Here is a 23925-nt window from a genome sequence, read left to right as displayed (position 1 = left end):
TCTCTTTTAGGCACCAAAGCTTAATTTTAAGAAACCAATTGGAAGTGTTAGTATATCTCGGCATAAGTTTGTTGGATATTCTATGCCATGTGGTGTTCAAATAACAAGGATTGAGCACATATTTATTCAAACTCAAGAAATGTTGAATATCTTGCATCTATAGATGCAATGAAAATGGGAAGTCGCAATGGGCATGCTCCAATTTTTTTGTGGTACACCTTGAATCGTAAAGGTTATAAGGGTTTCTAGAAAGAAGTGCAAAAATGCCTCAAGAATGCACATTACCTAAAAGGTTGCCTATGATTCGTGGAATTAGTGTAATGGTAAATGAACTGAGCAACATTGTTGTTTTTGAAAGACCAGAAGATGAAGCCCTTGTGGACAAGTGGCAACTTGCCTAACATGGAAGTATTGCTCATGTTGTTGTGATGCCCAATGTAACCATTGAGAAAATAGATCAGTTTGTGAATGAGCTCATTGAGAACCAACCAAAATGGTTTAGTAATGGAAATGCTGTGACACCTGCATTTCGAATAATGTTGGCAAGGAGAACTGTGATTACACAATTATTACTTATTTATTATAATAATCACTAAATCTTAAAAATAAAAAAAACTAAGATCATTGTGAAAATCATTTATTCACCAATATTAATTTTAATATTTAAATTTATAATTTTAATTAAAACTGTTATGTAAAATCGATTTACCTAATAATTTCTAAACGATATATTATTTGAAATTAAAATTTTAATTTTAATTTTTTTTTTTCTAAAAGAAAATTCTTTCTAAATATCAATATTAATAAATTTATTTTAAAAAATTAAAATTTTATAATTTTATTCTTAATAATATCGAATATTAATAATTATTAAAATCTTAAACGTCAAAAAAATAATACCCACGCAAAAGTAAAATCGCAAAGGAAAAAAGCTTATACCGAATACATGGCAGCATTACAACTGCATACGCCATTCAGCCATATTACCCAAGTTACTTCTCTGTTTTTAATCATCCTTAAATACAACCGAGGCGCCATTTATTTTGAGATTGAGAGTAAGGAAAGTTGGTTGATTTTTCCCGACTGTTTATTTAATAACGAGGGTTTTCTTTTGGGTTGTGAAGAATCTTTAACGATTTTGCAGTGGCCTTTGGTGGAACAGAGGTAAATCGATTTGGAGCTACAACTTCAAAATATTTTTGACTAATTTTTATCGCCGCAGAATGTTTTTTCTAATCCTTGGTCAGTTGGGTTGTATTGAAGGAAGATGGCAGACGACGAAGCTCCTCCTGAAATGAAAGAAGAAGTCTCTGAGGCGAGTCTTCTCTTTCCATCTTGCTAGCTAGCTATTTTGAATGGCTTTATACATGATGTGATTTTATGCTGGAATCGCAGGAAATTCCATCATAATGTATTGTTATAAATTTTTTGAAAAAGGAATGTCAAGGCTCTAAGCTGTAAAAGTAGATGATTCGTTTACACAAGTTTGATGGATGTGGGAATGCCAAGGCTCTAAGCTGTAAAAGTAGTTCCATAACCCTAAGGGTATACCATCCGGTAACGATATTAAATAGCACGGCACGGATAGGCTACACAAATGTATCTTTGTAGAACGCAGAATAAATATACAGCAAATAAATTCTAGCTTTCTCTTTTTAAGTTTTTTATTGTGACAAATATGCACAAACCAGACTATGAATAGTTCTAAAAATAAACGACACCTTTCTTTAGAAAACGGTGTAAAAGTAAATCTCATGAGTAAAGAGACGGGGAACCTTACATTTTGGATAAACAAATCACAAGCCCCAAGAGAAGCCAGCTCAGAGAGATTTCAGAAGAGGAGAATTGGGAAGACGTTTTTATTTGAAAGACTTTGTGACTTTCCTTCGATGCCATTTTCTCTATAGGCCTTTGGTTTTTTCTTCTAATTCTTTTCTTTTACTAGGATCCCTCCTCGACTTAAAGATACTAATTGTTGAGTGCATAAATGATCTGAAGTCAACATGAGGTCCTTTAGTGCGTGTATGCTCTCTTTTGTCAAAGGAGGGAGACGCACAAGAATATTCACCCCTAGGCACTAGAAGGCGTTCCCTCATGGCATTATTTGGGCCATCTTCGACATGAACAGAAGTAAAAACAAACTAGCAATTCTTCTAGTTTTGATGAGTAATTTAATCATTTTGATGGAAGCAAAAATTGAAGGGATTTGATTTCCAACCCAAACAATAAGTATTACTGCAGATCCACAAACGAAACTAGTTCAATATGCTATTGAATCAAAACAAATCAACGAAGTACATAATGGTGGAATGCAAGTGGATATGCTTTTATCTAGGGCAAAAAATATTTTGTTGACATCACTAGCTGGGGAGTAAACCATTGAAACATAATAGATTACTTTAAATGTTCGATTTGTAGATTCATTTTATTCTTAGATACAACAAATAGGACACAATTGTAAGCTGGGCACACTCTTTCAAATTTAATTACTTCATTCAATGTGTTGTACAATGCATTGATATATTTGTACACTACACAAATCCTAGTAATGAAAAATGTGGAACTCTTGTTAGTTGCTCTATTATAGGATTTGTAATCCAACCTCCTTAGCATGTCCATTTCATATACTAAAGCAAGAAGTCAGACTTTCACGAGGTTATGTTTTTGAATAAAGGCACGAATGACAATTTCCAAGTTGTTTCCTTTGGTGTTAATGAAGACAACTTCTACCAATTAGCTAGTAATTGCTCTCGTAGCATGCATGTTTTTGTCACATAATTAATGCTCGTAGTCTACAACATTATGGATTTGGTTGTTTCAATGTGAAAAACCATCTTGTTGGTACCCTTTGTTAGATTTTAAGCAAACAACTATTCAAGATGTATTGCAAGATAAGATAAAAGAACTATTATAAGAAATGATCCTAGAATTGAAATAGCAAAATAAAGCTAGTTGCTAACAATACAAGAGATACACAAACAACATAAAAATCACTCTACATCGCTAGAAATGAGTGATGAGTGGAGTATATATGGACATAAGTGTGGCAAATACAACCAATAGGAGTAACCCCAACTACCGGAAATATGTTGGAGTCACGTCTGCTAGGAAGATGTTGAACAAATAGTTACACATACTTGATAAAAGATGAACAACTTTTTTAGAGAGGTGGCATATATATCAAAGAGAATAGTAATGCCAACTATCAAGAATAGGTGGGAGTTACACGTATGTCTTTTATAGAAGATGGCATGTACTCACATTACTACCACTTAGTATAAACTAAGCAAGCTTGAATATGTGTAGGAAAAAGAAATATACTTGAATGTAAAGGAAAATAGAAAACTTTTACAAACACACTTTGAGTTATTAATACTTGTGGAGTTCCTTTAATGTTTGATCATGGGCCAATGATTTTTAAATCAACATGGTGTTGGAGAGTAGGGATTAAAATTCTCTAGGTTGTGGTCCTTTGTTACATCAAGGGTGTGGAAAAGGGATAATACCTTACAAAGTATTTTGTTGCAATAATTGAAGGAGTTCAATTTCTTGATGGAGAACAAAATTGACCTAATCCAATGGAAAGAACATTGTGAAGTGCAAGTGTACTTACTAGATCAAGGTCAATTTGGATAGGTCCATTGAGATGTATAAGGTAAAGGGATGTTCATAGGAGGAGAGTATTCTATTGACTATTAGGAGACAAATGCTCATATGGACAAGATTGAGCTTGTGCATATACTTCTTCTCTTGCAATGCAATATGGCTAGGAAGTGCACCAAATAGATGTGAAGATAACATGGTACTTTGTTGACTATTGGAAGAGGGTATTCTATTGATTATTGAAGAGGGATACTCATAGGAGGAGGTATTCTATTGAGTATTGGGAGATAAATGCTTTGGTGGCCAAGATTGAGTTTGTATGTATACTTCTATCTCTCACAATACGAAAATGCTTGTGAAGTGGACTGAATGGATGTGAAGAGTACATTTATTAATTGGGATTTTTTGGGGCAAATCTATATTGAACAACCTAAATTGCTGATTAGCATGCTGATTCCAACACCAGTGTGTAGGCTTCATAAGCCACTATGACAAGTTTTTCATTTCACAAGGTTTTTTTTAAATTTTTTTTAATAGATAAGTACTAGCCAAAAGGGGGCTAGCTCCCTTACATCATAGATTAGACCCACCCAGATTCAGATCCCTACATCCAATCCTAGGGTTATACCTAAAGGAAACAACAAAAAGAAAACAATTTCAAGCAAGTTTACAGTGCCTGTAGGATGATGGCTAGGTGTGCTCCAACCTCCATTACCTTGCCCACAGAGGCCGTCGAGAGCCAACGATCATCTCTGTTCAGTAGCCGTTGGAAGGGGGCAAAATTCTTGTTGATGACCCCAATCCGGTAGACCTCCCATGCATCTTCTATCAGGGACTTCTTCTTTTTCTTCTCCTTCTTGGCACAATCTCTTTCTTCATCCTCATGGTCTGAGTCGTTATTCGAATCTGAGGAGACATAGTTGACCGTGTTGAAGTAGATACCCAACAGGCTAACCCATTTGTCCGAATCCAGACTCAATATCTCGTTAGCAACGACCTGCCCATCCATCGCACGGACGAAGCCATCTATCCTCTGAATGCATACTTCCTTCGATCCCAAGATATCTATCATTGGGCAGATCATTGCCTCATGCACAAACCCGTCACACTAGTGTCTTCCACCGCCAAGGATGGATGCCACCAATCTCCACACTGCATCGTGGGCTCTATCATTCGTGGGAAATAGCCTCCTGCACTGCTCTTGGAAGTTTTCGTCCCTACACATGCAACTTAATCCGAAATGATGAACTATCTCTGCACCTCAAGACTCGAATGCATCCTTTCTTCGTTACATTGTCCCTTATATCATAAACAACTCATGGAGCCCTGAGTATCGTATGCCCTCAATAAGGCCCCATTTGCATCAAACAGTCTGCTAGTCCTCAAAATCTTTATCCAGCGAGGCCTTATCTTTTCCGAAGCTCGAGCTTTGTACCATTGTTTTGAATCAACAGTAATAGCTGAATCTATCCATGTTTCACTTATCGAGAATGATAAAGGAGAGTTTGCACCCCCGTAGTCGCTCTTCTCGACATACAAAGTCCCTTGTTTTTAGCCTATACCCTCTCTAGTGTTCTACAATGCACGTACCATATCGTCCCTTACAATCCTTGAGAGCTCTGCACTGTGTCCTTCGATGATGATTTCTTCTCTTTCCCCTTTAGACTCTACACCCATATTCGCCAGATGATCCGCACTTGAGTTTGCCTCGCGGTACACATGAGTCACTATATATTCCGGGATTTTTTTCAATAATTCCACAATGGACTTTAAACATCTTCCCAATTTCCAATTCTGTGTGATACCGCTCTTGGTTGTGCTGACTGCTATCTGTGAGTCTCCTTCAATTTCCAGAGGGAGAATCCGGTTTTCCACACAATATTTCAAACCTCTCTCCAACGCAATGAACTCTGCAACGTTATTACTCGCAATACCCAAGTATCCTGAGATACCTACTACCATCTCACCCCTACTATTTCTAATTATGCATCCATACCCAGCCTCACCCGGATTCCCTTTGGCAGCCCCATCGAAATTCAATTTGTATCGCCCAGGCTCTGGGACTTCCCATCTGGCATTCAGCCTCTTATTGTGTTTGGGGTTGACAATAATATTAGGTGGTATTAAAGATCCCCATCTCATCTGCACATCTTTATCCCATCTTGTGATGTATTCAATTTTCCTACCATAAGCCTTAACGGACGCCAATTCTGTAACCATTCCTCTTATTTTTTCAATAATAGTGGACACAGTCAATTCTTTATCCTCAAATATCCTTCTATTACACTCTTTCTAGATTTGCCATACCACCGCTGAAGGGATGATTACCCAAAGCGAGCCCCAGAGTGAATTATTCTTTGAGGCAGGCCACCTAATGATATGGCTCTTGAAGTCCTCATTAGACGCTGTCTGCCATTCGAGGTTTTCCTGAGTCTAATCCCAATAGTCTTTTGCGAACTTGCAGTCGTAGAACAAATGCCCCGTTGTCTCCTCATCAGCTTTGCATAGCACACATCTAGTGGGTCCATTTATTCCATATTTCTTCAGCCTTTCTCCAGTGAGTATTCTACAATGCATAGTAGTCCATAGAAAGGCCCCGCTCGTGGAGCCACCAATTTATCCCAGCATAAGCTTGCAGGCCATTCACATTTCTCTTGATCTATAGTTTGAATTTGGTATCCTAACTTAACCTTATATTCCCCCGACCGGGCTGCACACCAGATTATTTCATCTTCCTCCTTGTTGATTGATATTCTCCTTTGTTTCATGATTTCAGCTATTCTTACCTGATTATCCATTGTCATACCATCCGTTTTGATTTCTTTCCACCCATAGATGCCACTCCCTCGTGGATTCTCCACAACATAATCGACAACAAATTTACCATAACATCTTTCCACCTCATCGATCCAATTCTGATCATCAAAACAACTCTTTACAGTCTCATATCCATTCCATTAATCATGCCAAAATTTGGCTTTGCAGCCATTACCAACTTTACAGGACAAGTGGTCAGTGATTAGATGCCTACACTCTTTAATGAACTTCCATACAGCTGACCCGTTTCTGTTAGTGCTAATTGTCAAAATCCTCGCAAGGTCATCATTATCCAAGTACTTTTTTTGCATAATTTGACACCATACCTTATTCGGATATCTATACATTTTCCACACCAGCTTAGCCCCCAAGGTTAAATTTTGTAATTCCATCTTTCTCAGTCTAGCACCACCACCTTCTTTTGATTTGCATGCAATCTCCCAGTTTAGTAGTGGAATCTTTTTTTTATCTTTTACCCCTTCCCATAGAATTTTTTTCAAAAAGCTCTCCAAAGCTCTGATAGCTTTGATCGAAAGTTTAAAGCACGACATTGCATAAATTGGCATTGCTGATAAAATGGACTTGATTAAATGGATCCTACCCGGTAGAGCAAGCCACTTGTTCTTCCATATCTCCGTTTTAACTCTACACTTGGTAATGAGTTCTTCCCACAACTTAGGCCTGGAGGCTCCTGAGAACATAGGGACACCAAGGTATTTTGATGGAAGCGTTCCCAATTTCCAACCCAATTTTTGCACAATTTTGTTTTGTAACGGTCTTTTTGTATTAAAGAGAAATCTTTGTTTTCTCATCATTAATTCTCTGTCCTGTGGCATTAGCATACAACCTTAATGTCTCCTTTATTACCTCTGCTTCCCTTAGTGAGGCTTCTCCGATCAAGCTTGTGTCATCCGCAAATTGGGAGTGTGTGATTGGGGTAAGTCCTTCCTGGATTCCCAACCCCTTCCAACAACCTGATTCCCTCTTCTTGTGAATGAGTTGACTCAAAGCTTCAGCCATTAGTACAAACAACGCCAGGGAGATGGGGTCCCCTTGCCTCAAACCATTAGTGCTTTCAAAAAAATCAAACACCCCTCCATTGACCGCAACAGAGAAGTGCACAAAACTAAGACAAAAACTAATCATTTGTCTCCATTTCACATCAAACCCAAACCTCTCCAATACCTCATCAAGAAATTTCCACCGTACCTTGTCGTAGGCTTTTGATATATCAAGCTTGATTACCATGGCTTTCATTTTCTCTGTGATTATCGAGTGCAGGATTTCAGCCGTGAGTATGATGCTATCCACGATTTCCCGGCCAGGAGTGAAACCATTTTGTTCTTCAGAGATGAGCTTGGGTAGGAGAAGTTTGAGTCTGTTAGCAAAGGCTTTGGTGATTATCTTGTATATTGTGTTGCACAACGCAATTGGCCTAAAAGCTTCTAGTGAATTAGCATCAGCCTTCTTTGGAATTACTACCAAGACTGTGTTATTTATTTCTCTTACAAATCTCTCCTTCTTTCTCACATCCTCCAATACTTTCCAAATATCCTCCTTAATAAAGTCCCAACAATTTTGATAAAAACGCGTAGGGAAACCATCCGGTCTCGGGGCTTTGTTCGGGTCCAGACCGAAAACAACCATCTTAACTTCCTCTAGTGTGAAGGGAGCCATCATCATAGCGTTGTCTTCTATCAAGACTAGTCTAGGAATAGCCTCCAGTATCTCCTCACTCCCAACTGCAGGATCTCTGAGTTTATCATTGAAAATATCATAAAAGTATTCAACCGCAGCTTGTCCAATTTCATTCCTATTTTGCAGCCTGTGCCCATCCTCCAAGGTAATCTCGCTAATCTGATTAAATGCTTGTCTTGCTTTAACAAAGGAGTGGAAATATTTTGTATTTTTATCACCATCTTTTATCCATAATTCCCTCGCCTTACCCCTCCAGTATATTTCCTCCCTAATGAGTAATTCCGTAAATCTTTCCTTTAGATTTTTCTCATTAATAAAATCCACCTTACTCATCCCTTTATCCATGATTTTCCTGCTTAAATCATCTAATTCCCTTTCAACTCGGTCCTTCTCATCAAAGATGTTTTTGAATGTTTCCTTGTTCCACACCTTAATTCTATTTTTTATGAAATTAAGTTTTCTAACTAAATAGAAGCTTGGCGTACCTTTTATGTGCGAGCATTCCTTCCACCATCCGTTGATGGTTTTTTCCTTGAGAGAATTTTCTCTCCACCACATGTTCTGGAATTTGAAATAGCCACCCCCTCGATCAACTTCCGAGCCCATTTCCAACATAATGGGAAAATGATCCGACAGACAATAAGGAAGAGTGTTTGCACTGATTGGTATTCCCTCCGTGATCCATTTTGTTCGGGTCAAGAATCTATCCAAACGCTCCGCAATATTGGTGAAGCCCATCCTTTTGTTTGTCCAAGTGAACCATTCTTCTAATGGAATACAATCCACAGCATCAATCCCTTGAATGAAGTCTCTGAATTCCACCATATCCCTGCTGATTTTATTTGTGCCTCCTTTCTCTTCAGATGGGTCCAAAATAGCATTGAAATCGCCCCCTAGAATATAATTGTTAGTTCCCAAATTTCTGATCTGTTCGCTTAGCTCCTCCCATAATAAACGTTTCTCCTGTGAATAAATCGGCCCGTATATGTTCCAAATTGCGAAAAATGTGGATGAGAATTTGCATTGTACATGTGCTGAGATCCAATGTTTACTTTTACCTATATTAGTTATATTGACTGTGTTTGGATTCCATAGAAGTCCCAAACCTCCCGATGACCCCTCTGGAGCCTGAAAAGAACTAGTCCAGTTTCTACAATACTTGATGAACTTTTCACCATTCGTGATTCCGCATTTTGTTTCTTGAAGCAAGACTATGTCGCAGATTGCATTGCCAAGATGGTGTTTCACCATCCTACGCTTGTCAGGTGCCCCTAGACCCCTGAAATTCCAGCTAAGGATCCTCATTGATTCCCAAGGGAGCCTTGAGCTCCCTTGGTACTCTTCCATTTGAGAAACTCCGACACACTCATCAATCCCTTTCCGACTGCCTCCTCCTCCCTTTTCTGTTTGTTTGTTTTCCTACCTTTGTTGTCCTTCCCTTGCCGTCCTTCCATCGGCACCGATTGTTCAATATTGCTTATCTCTGCGATATCAATTTCGTCATCCCCATCTTCCTCCTTAGACTCTCCAAAAACCTCAGGTATATGATCCAAGACTTTATCATCCGTAGATAAAGCACAACTCCCATTGGTTATCTGCGGGATTTTAGATCTTCACAATTTTATTTTGGTAGATTTAGATCTTCACAATTTTATTTTGGAGAATGTAGATAAGCATATTTTGATTGTGATCCTAAATGTTGATTTAATCATGAAATGGAATGTACTTCTTTGATCTATGGTTTGAAGAATTGAGTTGAAGAAAATGTTCGAGATGATTGAACTTGGGTTATTGCATTTTTTTTGGGAAATAGGTTATGCAATTGGATAAGGGAATCTTTATCTCCAAATGAATTAGACATTTTATTTATTGAAAAAATTTAACTTTTATTGCTCATTCCCCTTTATTGAATATCACTTTGGAGTTAATTTGTTTACACAATGCTCTACATTGCACTTTGGTGCTACTTTGTATAGGCAACTCATTGGCAGCCTATTCTACTTGATTTATATTGGCGAGATTGTTCTATTTAATCTTATTGTAGGATCTCAAGAAGAGCCATTAAGAAGCTGCTATGAGGATTTTGAGGCATTTTAAGGTGCTACTTAGTGGGTGATCATGTATACATAAGATGGTGACGAGTGCTTAATATGCTGTACTAACGAAGACTGGGCAAGAGACCTAGATGAGCAAAGTTTTGCATTTGGATGTGTGGTCCATCTTTTTTTGACATGTTTCATGATTTCATAAGAAATTGTTACGAAATAAGTTGCACAAAGAGGAAGATAGTATGAAATATGCTGCAAATGATTTATAATAGTTGAGAATAACAGACCACTTCGAGATGGCAAACCTCCAAATATCTCCAATGAGAACACACTTCACAATTTGATGTCAAAATAAGACTCACTATCTCCTATATTTACCATACTTATGCCTAGGCTATCATCCAAGACCATTTGAATATGACTATATAGGCCCAAGGCCAACTAAATAACTAAATAGCAATATAATAATGATAATATGACTTAATTAGGAGTTAAGGTAGCCACAAGTTGAGTACTCATAATCACATGTATACTCTAGGATTAGGGATAAGCGAAAATTAAAGGCTTTTCATCAATCAAATATTGAGGTAGAGTTTTAAGGAGTTGATTGACACAAAAGAGATGGCATGCATCCATGACCACAATGCGAATTTGGTATTTCGTGAGAAATCCATTTTTCTTTGAGGATAACAAATGCATTGTTTAATTGTTAAAAATATTGTTGACAGTGTGGGTTGAAGCACAATGAGGACCATCAACACCTTAATTTAAAATACATCTTAGATATGTTAGATTTTGGTTTTTTGAATATTGATGATTAGATTGTGGATATCTTCATGAATGTCCTTGATGGAGTGAAGTTTACTAGCTTAGGTGAGCTGCTCAAGTTGTTCGATGTCATCATTAAAGGGGATGTTAAGGCCTTTTTTCTTTCAAGAGGTTTGTCTTGTGAATGACTTCTTCTTTTGGCCCTACATGTTGTGTTTCAAGAGAGATGTCACAATATGGAAAGCCCATCATGAAGAACCCATATGATTTACTAATACTTGTGGAATACCATCGGGTTATGTATAGGGTGTTGGCGAAAATTGCACATACAATTTGTCTTGCATGTTTAACTTGCAGTTATAGTTGTATTGGAGCTGGTGCCTTAATGGGTTGGCCTAACATGCATAAATTGATGCAATGCCTCTTGCCTTATCAAAGATTTCATTCAATTGTGATTCTATTTTGTAAAGTAATTTTTCTTTTTAGTGTTTCTTGACTCCTCTACATATTGATGTTCTTTATAATGCTTGTGGATTTTTTTATTTGATTATGCGTGTATTCCTAAATCCCACTGTGGCCATCTAAACTACAAAAGTTTGAGCTTGATATTTAAGTTGAATAGGGTTCATTATCCTCCACTATTTCTAAAATTGAGGTGGTATTAAATATTATGAGTAGGCTAAGAAGCATATGAGAAAGTCTTCGAAGAAAAAAGCATGAAGGGTTAACCATTGAGTATCTTCTTTTGTTGGTCTCTAGTGATTAAATAAGCCTTTGGACTAGTCATCATTCAATGATCTGCTCTATGTTTTGACTTTTTTTGTGCTGCATAAATATGGTATTGTTTGATTACTTTAAAGAATGTAAGGCCTTTTTTGATAAACACATAGTTATAACATTATAAATTCGTTAGGATGATTGTTAAATTATGCATTTGTTATTTCCACATTGGATTGATAGACAAAATTGTTTATTCACCCCTTTTTGTGAGGAAGAATAAATTTTCTATGCAGATGTATGTTATATGGTGGAGACATGCATAGATGTATGCATTTCAAAAGTTGAGTTGAGCTTGTGAATGCTCTTTTGTAAGATTATTTGGAAATGTTGCCCATTTAGAAGCTTGGATTGGTAGAAAACTTATTCCGTCCCTTTAAATTTTGCTTTGTTCTACATTTATCATATCTTTGATGATTGAGGAAGAAACTTGAGCACAATAGTCACAAATGTGTATTATTGGATACAATGACAACTATAAGGCTGCATAATTCATGATTTGATAGAAGACTACTAAATATTGGCACAATATTGTATTTTAGGATGAAGTGACTATGTCAAATGGGTGTTTAGTTGGCATTAGTGGTGGTGCACACAATTTTTGCTATATATTCAAAACCTTCGTAATTTGTGTGGGTCCTGTTGTTAGTGATGAAGTTAAGATGCCTATGTAATCTTGGCAGGCCATTGAATTTGTTGGTGTTGATATTGGTGGTTTAGAGACTTAGAATAATTGGATTCAAGCATGCTTTTTATACTCTCATTGTTGACGGGAATAATCATTATGTTATGTTGTAATATTATGTTTATGTTGTCGTCGGTAATAATGAGTTATGGCGGTCAGTTAGTTGGAGTCGCGACGGTTGTGTCGCGCCCCTTCGGGTATTATATATTGTGTACCTTTTCTTCGAAGCATCATAATGTTAGTCGTGTCAGATGTAATGTTATAAGCACTTATTGTACATGGACTGTGGAATTAATATAGAGACTGGTTATTTAATGTATTTCCATTATGTTCTGTGCATTTACTTTCTGCATTTAACCGTTTACCCGAGAGGGCAAACAGTTGGCGCCGTTGCCTAGACGAACTCGGGAACGGAAGACACGGATGGCGCACAGACACAATGGGCCTACCCGTTGGTGAAGTAAACCCGGATGCCGACGACGCGCGGACAGAACTTTATACAGGAGAAGACACGACAACGCGAGAATTTTCAATTTTGCTCCAGGTAGGGTAGAAATCCCACCAAGTGCCGTGTGGACAGCGCTGGAGGTTAGCCCGACAGTAAACCGGTTGATGAACCACCTCCCCCGGTTGCTTGCAGAGGCATCACTGGCACAACAAGCCCACCTGGAGGAGATTGCCAGGAGGAGCGACGACAACAAATCCTGCAACGCTACGAGGAGAACAGCTGACGGGACACGGAGAGAGATGGCGCCAGGCCAGGAGGGAATTGAACTGTGAACTTCTTATTTTCAAATAAAAGTGTCATTGACACGAGTTGTACTTGAGCAGATGAATTAATAAAGATATGTTTTGATTTAAGAATTGAGAAGTTATGGAGATGTGTGACAATTAATGCCAAACCTATTGAATAAAGATAGGAATAGAAAACCGGGAACGAACGAGTGGGAGGCCACGCAGAGGGCTTTGATTCTGGAGCATCAAGTAGAACGAAGACGGAGGCTAAGGCAACTTGCCGAAGGACGACCTGCCGAAGGGGGGCCCGAGGGGAACCAAGGAGGTGTCACGGAAGGTGCAGAGGCCGACGAAAATTTCTACGCGTCGCCAGATCATCGTAGGACGCGGAGCCACGAGGAATTTTTAGAAGAAACAAGGTTACGGCGAAATCTAGTCGAGGAGACTCGGGATCAGTTTAGGAACTTATCCCTCACGCCACGGAGTGAAGATCACCAACGGGAAGCAGGAGTAGGAGTGTGTCAAAACGAAGGGGAGGGCAACAGTACGGGTGTAGGTGCCACAGGCGACAGGCAAAACACCGTACCTCCAGGACACACCACCAACACTACTGGAGGTAGCAGCGCAGGGACACAGACACAGACACAGACGCAACCGCCTCCAGGAAGATGACAAGGGATGGCGAGCAAACAAAAGTTACCAAAGTTCACAGGGGACGGCAAGGAAGACCCCTTACGGCACTGCTGTACATGTGAGACCATTTGGTCTGCCAACGGAGTAACAGACCACGACGACTGGGTACAGCAGTTTCCAGCCACGTTACGAGGAGTCGCCATAGATTGGTACTCCGATGTAGATAAGCAAAAAGTGGCCACATGGGCTACCCTACAGAAGGAATTCACGGAGGAGTTCCGGTTGCTTCGTGATGACAACGAAATTGTGACAGAGATATACAGTACCAAGCAAGGTACTAAGGAGACAGTACGGGCATACAGTCGGAGGCTGAAAGAACTCTTGGGTAAAATGGAGAGCCAGCCGGCTGACGGCTTAAAAAAACGATGGTTTGTGGAAGGATTGAAATCCTCCCTACGAAAAAAAATGAAGATTGTACCCCCGACGTCATATGATGACGCCTATAACAGGGCGATGGATCTAGAAAGCGAATATAAAACATCAAGGAAGAAGAAAAGTAATAGATATTCATCTGACGATGATGAAGATTCTGACGGGGAGAGCAGTAGCGGTGGCGAATCGGGTAAAAAGGTACACGCGCTCCAGAAGGACATGGAACGAATGTTGAAAGAATTCAAAGCCATGAAAGGGAGTACAAGTAAGACGGAAGAAAATGAAGTGTGGTGTACAGACTGCAGGAGTGACGGACACACAAGGGGTACTTGCCCGAAGAAGGCATTCTGTGAGATTTGCCAAGTGATGGGACACTCCACCAAGGAGTGCCCATACAATATGAAAACCCGAAGCACGAACCAGGTGTTGCTCACGGAGCAGGCCACAACATCCGCACCAGCGGGTACCGGCCAACATACTAACACAACGGCATCATCTGGAGGATACCGGGACAACAGACGCGGCGGCGGAAGGAATAGCAACAATAACAATAATGGAAGCCGTATCCAGTATGACGCCAAGGGCCGGCCAATTATCCAATGTAGGGCCTGTAATCAGTGGGGGCACTTCGCCCGTGATTGCACGAAGGAAGCCACCCCTCAGCACCTCTGCTGTTGGTGTGGGCCAGGCGACCATGAGGACGCAAATTGCCCGCAAGCAGGGGTTAATCTCCTCAACATTGAGAAGGCTGAGAAGACTCGTGAGATAGAAGTACTGGCGATCACCCGCGCCCAGACGAAAAAAGCCACTTATCCCGACCTCCGTACGGAGAAGGAGAGATTACGGGAGGCAAAGGCCAATATTGAACGTGAGATGACGACCGAACGACGGGACAACGAGGTGGCGAGTACATCATCCCGTACGGAAGCGGAAAATAACATCATTGGGCAAATCTTGCAGATGGAGGTGCCGATAAAGGTAAAAGACCTTCTAGACTCTATGCCACAATTGAGGACTGCCATCCTCACCAATGTGCAAAGCACCACAGCGTCGAGTGCACCACAGGTAGGGGTTCCCGCCACCGCATCGTCGAGTGCACCACAGGTAGGGGTTCCCGCCACCGCATCGTCGAGTGCACCACAAGTAGGGGTTCCTGCCACCGCTTTGAAGAGTACACCACAGGTGGAGGTTTCCGTCAGCCCTTCGACTGACCCGATGTTACTAGCCTTGAGCAGTGGTAGACACCCAGCTGTGGTAGAAATGGGTATCCGTGGGACCATTCTGAAGGACACCATTGTGGATGGTGGATCTGGGGTGAATGTACTACCAGAAGAAACATGGAAGCGGCTGGGGAAGCTCACCCTGTGGCCACCCACATTCAACCTGGTGGGAGCGGACCAACACGGCATTAAGCCACTCGGCCTGTTGATGGCCCAGCAAGTGACAATTGGTACACAACCATTCTTGTTAGATTTCGTGGTTATTCCCTCGAAGAAGAAAGGCTATGACGCCATCCTGGGGAGAGCGTGGTTGATCAACGCGAGGGTAAACCACAACTGGAAGAAAAATACACTTTCCATGGAGAAGGGAGGGCGGAAATATACCATTGACCTACACACCCAAGATGTCGGCGAAGAGCTCGCCTCTTCAGACTCAGACTCAGAGGACTCTAATAAAAGGGAAGGGGGTCCCGATGAAAGCAAGGGCAAGAACGCGATGGAGCCGAACAGTGAAGGGGTGCTAGAATTGGAGGGATGTTCTGAAGATGAGGTATGCTCGACTAACGGGCTCTTCCACTGGCAAATGGAGGATTATGAAATGTTCCAAAGCTACAGGCTCGAAGTAGAGGAACCAGAGCAACCAACAGAGGTGTACCTGCCGGAATACAAAGAATATTGGAAGGGAGACGCCCCAAACCCTGGCGACGCAGATAATCCGAAGAGTGTCGGCAACGATTGGAACCCTGTGTGGAAGGCCGTAGCCCTCAAAATCTTTATTATTCTTCTTCTTCTTATGTACGGGAAGGAGATCGTGGTCCCTGTAGAATTTGTGGTTCCAGGTCTTCCGATGGCCATTGAAAATAGATTGGCCACCAACGGGTACAAATTGAAACCCTACCACGTGAAGCGCACAGGGGACCTGAGAGGCCGGATAGACACCCGAGAGCCCGGAGGGCGACCCGAGAGGATGGAGGGGGACTCGAGAGGCCAGGCAGGCGACTCAAGAGGCACAGGACCACAACAGGCGACTCTCGGGCAAGGACAATCGAGAAGGATGAAGGGCGATCCCAGAGACAGGGGACCCGAGCCGAAGACTCTCTAGAAAACTTTTAAAAAAAAAAAAAAAATTGAAAAAAAAAAAATCGCACGGTCGTACGACAGCGACCGTACGGTCAAAAAAGAAGAAGGGGAAAATGGCCACCGTACGGTGGGACCAAGGTGACAAGGTGACACCACCGTGCGGTGGACGGTGCACCACCGTGCGGTGGAAGCACCGACGGTGGCACCACCGTGCGGTGGAAGCACCGACGGTGGCACCACCGTGCGGTGGAAGCACCGACGGTGGCACCACCGTGCTGTGGAACCACCGACGGTGACACCACCGTGCGGTGGAACCACCGACGGTGGCACCATCGTGCGGTGGTCACACCGTGCGGTGGGAGCCACCGAAGGCGGTCACCAAGCAGCCCGCGGAAGAATAAAACGCCGCCAAACATCAAAGACGCCGCACAACACCACCGCGACGAAGAACAAAACAACCCCGCACACCGCCATCACCACATAGCAAGGGGTAAAGGGAATAAGACGCCGAACACCGCACCACCACGCCACCACGTGATGCGAAGGGTAAAGCACGGGCCGATCGCCACAGGTAGACCAAGCAGCCGCACGATTGGAGTGGTGTTGTTGACCGGAGGTGTGTCTGTACAATAAGAAGGGTGTCGACCGCACGATTGGAGGTGCTAGTGCTGTTGTTGACCGTACAGGGAGGTTGTATGGCCGGGGTGCCATTGGGGACATTACAGTGCCTTAAAAAAAAAAAAAAAAAAGGACGACGGCCAGATTTAAAATGATTTGCTGGAGTCTGGAGCCTAGACACTGAAAATATTGGAGTGTAGAAGAAGGGTTTTGACATCATAAAATATCACAGAAATGATGCGCGCCATGGACTTTCGTGGGGTTTTGAAGGTTGTAAATTGGTGTTGGTGGCGGGGGCGCTGCCCCTCGACCCCGCCCTGTACTGCAACAGGGAGCGCACCTGGGGCGCTGCACCAGGACCCCGCGAGGGGCGCTGCCCCTCGACCCCGCTGGGGGCGTTGCCCCCAAACCCCCAGTTTAATTTGAGCCACAGAAGACCACGGGAAGTGTTGTGGTTGTCCGTATTGTGAGAAAGAAGCCTGCAGCTAAGTATTGGCGGGGAAGCCATAAGTCGTAGAGGGAGACGGATTTGGAGGTTGGGAACAAACAGAGTTCGAGGGAAGGCATTGCAGGTCTGCGCAGTTGTATGACACCAGGGAGTTATTCAGTTCAGTTTTTAGCCTTTGGGGAGTGTGATGGAGGATTTGAGGTGTCTCCTAGCATTTGTGCCAGCGGATTGTGGCCACCTCCAGGCATGACTGGTGCGCTTTGAGGAACTCGGAGTATGTCTCGACTGGACGTGAGGTTGCCTTGGTGGATGCATAGAGGGCTCGGGAGGAGCTGACCACCAAGTTGGAGGCAATAGTCGCGTGAGACTTAGTTCAGCGTACCCAGGAGTTGGATGCCAGGAGAGCAGCACGGATGGCTATTGAGGACAAATTGGCTAGGGAGACAGTATCATTTGAGTAGCAGTTGGTGGAAGCTGAGACTGGAAAACGTGTTTTGCAGACAAGTTTGGGTTAGGCACAGGAGGACTGTGATGGCAAAGGAAGCAATATTGGTGAAATCCGCACTTGAGCATCGAATGGTAGCAGAAAAGGGTTTTCAAGCGAGGATGCAGCAAGTGTATAAGATCCGGGCCCGATTGGCGTCAGTAGTTCCTGTCGTTCATCTCTAGTTTGTATTAAGTCGTCGGAGTCGACTTCTTTTCTTGGGGGGGATGATGTTGACGGGAATAATCATTATGTTATGTTGTCATATTATGTTTATGTTGTCGTCGGTAATAATGAGTTACGGCGGTCAGTTAGTTGGAGTCGCGACGGTTGTGTCGCGCCCCTTCAGGTATTATATATTGTGTACCTTTTCTTCGAAGCATCATAATGTTAGTCGTGTCAGATGTAATGTTATAAGCACTTATTGTACATGGACTGTGGAATTAATATAGAGACTGGTTATTTAATGTATTTCCATTATGTTCTGTGCATTTACTTTCTACATTTAACCGTTTACCCGAGAGGGCAAACACTCATAACTTTGGCCTTTTGGAGATTGGCAATCCTTATGCTTATAACCTATGTCACAAGGTTCGTCAAATTTCAGCAATGAAGTTCAAACTTCCGCAAACTTCAAAACATTGCCAAAAAAATCGCTGAAATTTGTCAAATTTTATAATAAAAATAGATTTAATAACATTTTTTAGGTCTTTATTTGGCTTTTTTCATCTGTGTCCATGTTTTCTTCTGACTATGTATGTTTCATTTTTAGGAAGAAGCTCTTGTACAGTTTCATGGGCAAAGCACAGAGTGGAGGGAATGGGTACAATCTGGATTCATCTTTTCCATCTGCTCCATCATCTCCTTCTTTCACTTCCTCCTCTTTTGCTTCAACACAAACAACTCCTTCAACCTCAAGGCCCTCAAATTTATTATTTTTATTGTTATTGTTTATTATGTTATTGCATCATCTCTTGTGAGGTAGCAATTTCATATCCCTCAAGCGCATTGTGACATCCTATTTGTGACAAGAACCCATTGTCGATAATGCCGCACCTTTTGCTTTGATCGTTTCTCTTTGACTGTATAAAGAGGGGTGGCTAGGGGATATTCATAATTATAAGGCGTTGCTTATGAGAGTTCCACCACCATTGGTTAATCGACCATTGTAGAGGTAGGCATGGGGATAAAGAGATAAGCCCTTGTTGAATAATCCATTGATATGTTATTTTTTTATTTATTGTTTGAGTTATTTATAATATAAATATAATATATTTATTTTATATATGTTAGTTATTATTTTCTAATATTAATATAAATATATATAAATAAAATTACATTATTTATATTGTATAAAAATATAATCTGTGTACATATTTTTAATATATATAATATTTATTATATTATGTTTCATATGTTTTTAATATTATTTTATATCATATGGTTTGTTTTAATGATTAAATTATATGAATAAATTTATATAATAAAAATGAATATAATATTATAAAATTACATATTTTAATTAAATAAAATAATTTTATATATGTATACACACAAACTCTTACTGTTACCCGGGGAATGTCCTATCCATTTACCCAAACTTAGTTATTTAGCAATGTTAAACTATTTTGATAATTTTTGTGGATATATTATTTATTTATTTTTAGAAAATTAAATTTATATAAAGCCAAATTCATCACAATTTTTTTTTTTCCAAAATTTTCCCCCTTGCTGAATTTTATTGTTCCTGAACATTAACACGAACTCGAACCTTGTGACTTAGCTTATAACAATGCTTATGGAAAACCATAATTAAGATTCAGAAGTTGACCACCTGCTCAAAAGGTTAAAATTTGGGTGTGTTAGCAAGATGAAACTTGCATATGATTACAAAGAATTACGCATGGCTTGTTGGTAAGGGTTCTCACAAAGAGAAGACAATCAATATATCAAAATTTTGCTCTAGTTCCAAGATGTATGTTGCTCACATTATGCTTGCCATTCCTGCTAGATCAGATATGAAGAAAATCAAATGAGTGTTGAGATCAATTTTCTTAATATAATTTGCATGAGGAGATATATATATGACCACCACTTTGTTTTATAAAGTCACAATGAAGGGTATCTTGTTTGTAGATTGCAGAAGTCTTCATATGGTCTAAGGCAAGGTCCTTTTGGTCTAGGATCCTAGGAGGTTTTTGGTGGACGGCAATCTAATTCTAGAACCGAATGTGTTATATGTAGAATTAAATATAAAAAAAGTTTTAAAAACCATGAAAATGTTTTGATATGACACAGAGGAAAGATATAGAAATTCAATTGAGATTTTATCCATTCTATGCATGACATTCCTTTGAATGAAATGAGTTGATATCTATTGCAGTCCAGGATCTGGCACTCAGTGAAGGGGAGCCAGTCCTAGCAGCCATGCACACTGTCACATACAGTCTTTAGACATAAGACATAAAAAGAACTCATACCCAGTTCAAATATGTATTATAGAAGCAACAGTAATAACTGCTATCTTTATTTTCAAAATCAGATCACCTACTGCCTTTCAGGTACTTTCAGGTACACAGCCAGCCACAGGTCTTTACAACTCAATAGCCAGCTACGGAATTTGGAATGGAAGTAGTGATCAATTGAAGAATTATAAATCAGAAACTACATTACAATTTGTTCTAGGCATACAGCCTACAGCAAGGGGATTACAATGATGTCGATTTTCCTCAACAATTTGGCCTGGCAGCCCTGTTACTTGTAACTTTTACCCCCTCTACTTGTGTCCTCCTACTACAGCTTTCTCCTGCTTTATTTTGTCTTTCAGTCAGAGCCGAGGAGGAAGATATTCACTAAAATCTTTTCCATAATCTCCTTTTTTTTTTTAATGCTTGTGTCTACTATTCTTTAATTTTTAAAATAAAATAGCTGTATGAGTCAGTTTGTAAGAACCTTTCACTGGCTGTGTTTATTGTCTCTGTCCGTTTAGTTGAACCTGGTGCGTTTGTGTTGCAATAGCAATTGTTTTTGACAGATAAAACAAGTTTTGACAAGATATGAAGTTATAAAGCAACAGTGCTATAATCTGGAAATTTATTAATTTCAGCCTGAGGTCTCTTATAACATTCAAACAACACTAATATTCCATGGAATGCTAATAGAATAATTTCATAGGTAAATTACTGATTTTTCGATTGGAAATTCATCAAACCCTTGCTGTTCATGCAAGCAAATTTATGACAGCAGCTTACTGTTTATTCAATACTAACCAGAATCGCCCATGCAATAGCTCAAAGTGTCAAGGAAGACTAGGCGCCACCTTCAGTAATTGTTCCATGATTTTTAGAAGCCCCCTTGTCAAAATCACAGTCTTCCAGCTATCTAGGGCACGACTTCCAAAGCAGGTCAAATCAGCAACCAATCACTTCAGAATTTCTTTATTTCTTCTCTAGCTGTAGTTATCAAACCCTCTTCAAAGAACAATGCCTCTTTATCCAATCTGCTCAAACTTGGTCTCTGAATGAAACCAACAGTAACAAAATCATCTGATATTTCACAGACTCTAATGTTGTTGGACAAGAATTCAACGTTTCCTTGCACCGATACCTCCGATCACCTGCAGAATAATCTTCTGCTGAAAACCCTTGTATCCCAACGGACACATCTCTACCCTTGTATTTGAATTGCTAAGAAGGGAAACTATGATCTATCAAGTCGGCCAGCATCAAGGAAGATAATTTACATTTCGTTTACATTAAATCAAGTCGGACTTGTATCCCAACGGACACATCTCTACCCTAAGTCGCATATATAAGGGAGGTCAAAAGATCATTTTTACATCAAATCAAAACTTAGTTCCTCTCTATCAGCGAAATTTAACAGCAGGTCAGCGAATTTCTACAGCAAGACAGCAAACTTCATCAAACATTAGCAAATTTCAATTAGTACACAAGGCAAACTTCATCATTAATTGCAGGGCTAGTCTTTTGGAGAAGGCGAATTTTGTCATTTGAAGATCAGAAGAAGCAAATTTGCTCTAGCAAGAAGCCTATCATCAGCGAATTCACCTTGGAGAGGCCAGATTTCTATTAGGCATCAGACTTGCATTTCAAATAGTGATCTCATTAAGTAGTGTCAGTCATTCAATTGATAGGAAATCATCAAAATCAGAGGTAAGGACTGCATTCTAAGATTAAAATCAGGTCTGATTAAAAGCAGGAAAAATCATAATTCATTCAAATTAGGATGCATGTATAGGATTAGGACAGTCTTATGAAGCATTCAATTAGAATCATTATAATGTAGGACTGGTCTAAATCAGTACTTCATTTTCATTTATAAGGTTTTGCAAGCTCAAAGTTGTTAATTTTTATAACCTTGTCAAGACCCTAACTTGACCATCTCTCATAGGTAAACCATGGCAGTGCCTAAGACAAGCGGATCATCCTCAAGGCGAGCTCTCATCAAAGAAGATCAGAAGAGTGATGACTTGGAAACCAAGTTATGTCCCGATGGAGCAACATTGGAGATACAAATCTTGTGAATTTCAATGTGAAGAAGTTTCGTGAGGCACCATACATTGGCAAATCATCACCTGTAGCCAAGAGGATAATAGAGAGCGGCATCATCAAGCCAGACGGCTTCCCTCCTACAGTTAGATGTCATGGATTAATGATTGAATGCGCCAAGCACTATAATTCACATGCAAGGTCAATTGTGGCTGAAGCTGGAACCGTTCTTGCCTACCTATCAGAAAGAGCCATAAGTGAAGCCTTCCATTTACCAGAACAAAGGGACATGATCTATAGAAGTTTAGAAGGAGCCAAATCGATTTATGAAGACGATCTTGATGCATGCCTATCAATCATCAATAGGGATTGGTTGCAAAAGAGTAGATCTCGCCTGAACAAAATACGTAATGGGCGAACAAAATACCTAATGGGCTACACCGAATTGACTTGCAAGAGGAGTTTAGGGATTTAATCACCTTGCTTGGCCGAGTTGGTGCTCCTCAAGCCTTTTGTTTTGACAAGTGGATGTTCTTCATTCAAATAATTATTCAAGGGAAATGAATGATTAATTGGGCTAGAATCACTAGTAATTGCCTAGATGTACAATTGAGAAGATTGATTGCTGCCAAGTCATTCCACATGAGCTCATATATCATATATTCTCTAGCAAGGAGTTATAAATATGTTGGGCTACCACATAGAGGCCGAGTTGGAAGAGGGCTCGAAGAGATAAGGGTTTGTGATTCTTATGAAATATTGTACTAGCCACCTAAACAACACTGTAGAACAATCAACGATACTTTCACGATGCACATCACCAGGACTCTACAAGGTGGGATCCATCAAAGATTGTTTCCGGAGGCACAAGAACTTGTCAAACAATATGGTGCATGGTTTATTCTGTTGAAATAATAGCTATGGTCGGATCCTTCAGGCCGACATAGCAAATTACAAATGTGTGAATGGCCTTTGGTTTTACACATTTATATAACGATTTATAAGGAATTGTATTTATGTTATTTTTTCAAACTATTTGTTATTGGTTAACAAATTGTATTAAGTTGTTAATACAAAACAATTATTTCATAAACCCACCACCCCTTGGAAAGGTCACGATGAAGGATGACAACCGACATTGTCATGAAGACGTGTCATTTGATGTATCCCACAAATAGATACAAATAGTGCACCTTTCCTCTCACAAATATTAGATGGAAGCGAGATATACACAGATCAGAAGACACACATGCTGATCAGGTCTTCACTACAGCAAGACACATAAGCATATCAATATTATCTTCAACATCGTGGATATTATCTTTTGCTCAAGTTTTCACCTTCTCCGACAACTACTTAATGAACATGGGC

At 40.3% G+C, this 23925-nt stretch overlaps 1 protein-coding gene across 2 annotated transcripts in view; it reads left to right on the top strand.

Moving 5' to 3' along the window:
• Nucleotides 1–911: 911 nt before the first annotated feature.
• Nucleotides 912–23925, top strand: part of LOC131075682 (eukaryotic translation initiation factor 2 subunit beta) — an 80540-nt gene continuing 57526 nt past the window's right edge. Inside the window, exons 1-2 of one of the 2 annotated variants that reach the window (XM_059218450.1) lie at nucleotides 912–1164; nucleotides 1264–1315. In XM_059218450.1, coding sequence (XP_059074433.1) covers nucleotides 947–1164; nucleotides 1264–1315 — 270 coding nt within the window. In that variant the 5' untranslated portion in view covers nucleotides 912–946. The remainder of the gene's footprint in view (nucleotides 1165–1263; nucleotides 1316–23925) is intronic. The other variant, XM_059218451.1, reaches the window with a different exon arrangement.

The sequence above is a fragment of the Cryptomeria japonica genome, chromosome 3 (genome assembly GCF_030272615.1).
Source record: "Cryptomeria japonica chromosome 3, Sugi_1.0, whole genome shotgun sequence".
Lineage (NCBI taxonomy): Eukaryota > Viridiplantae > Streptophyta > Pinopsida > Cupressales > Cupressaceae > Cryptomeria > Cryptomeria japonica.
This window is presented reverse-complemented; position numbering and strand designations above follow the sequence as displayed.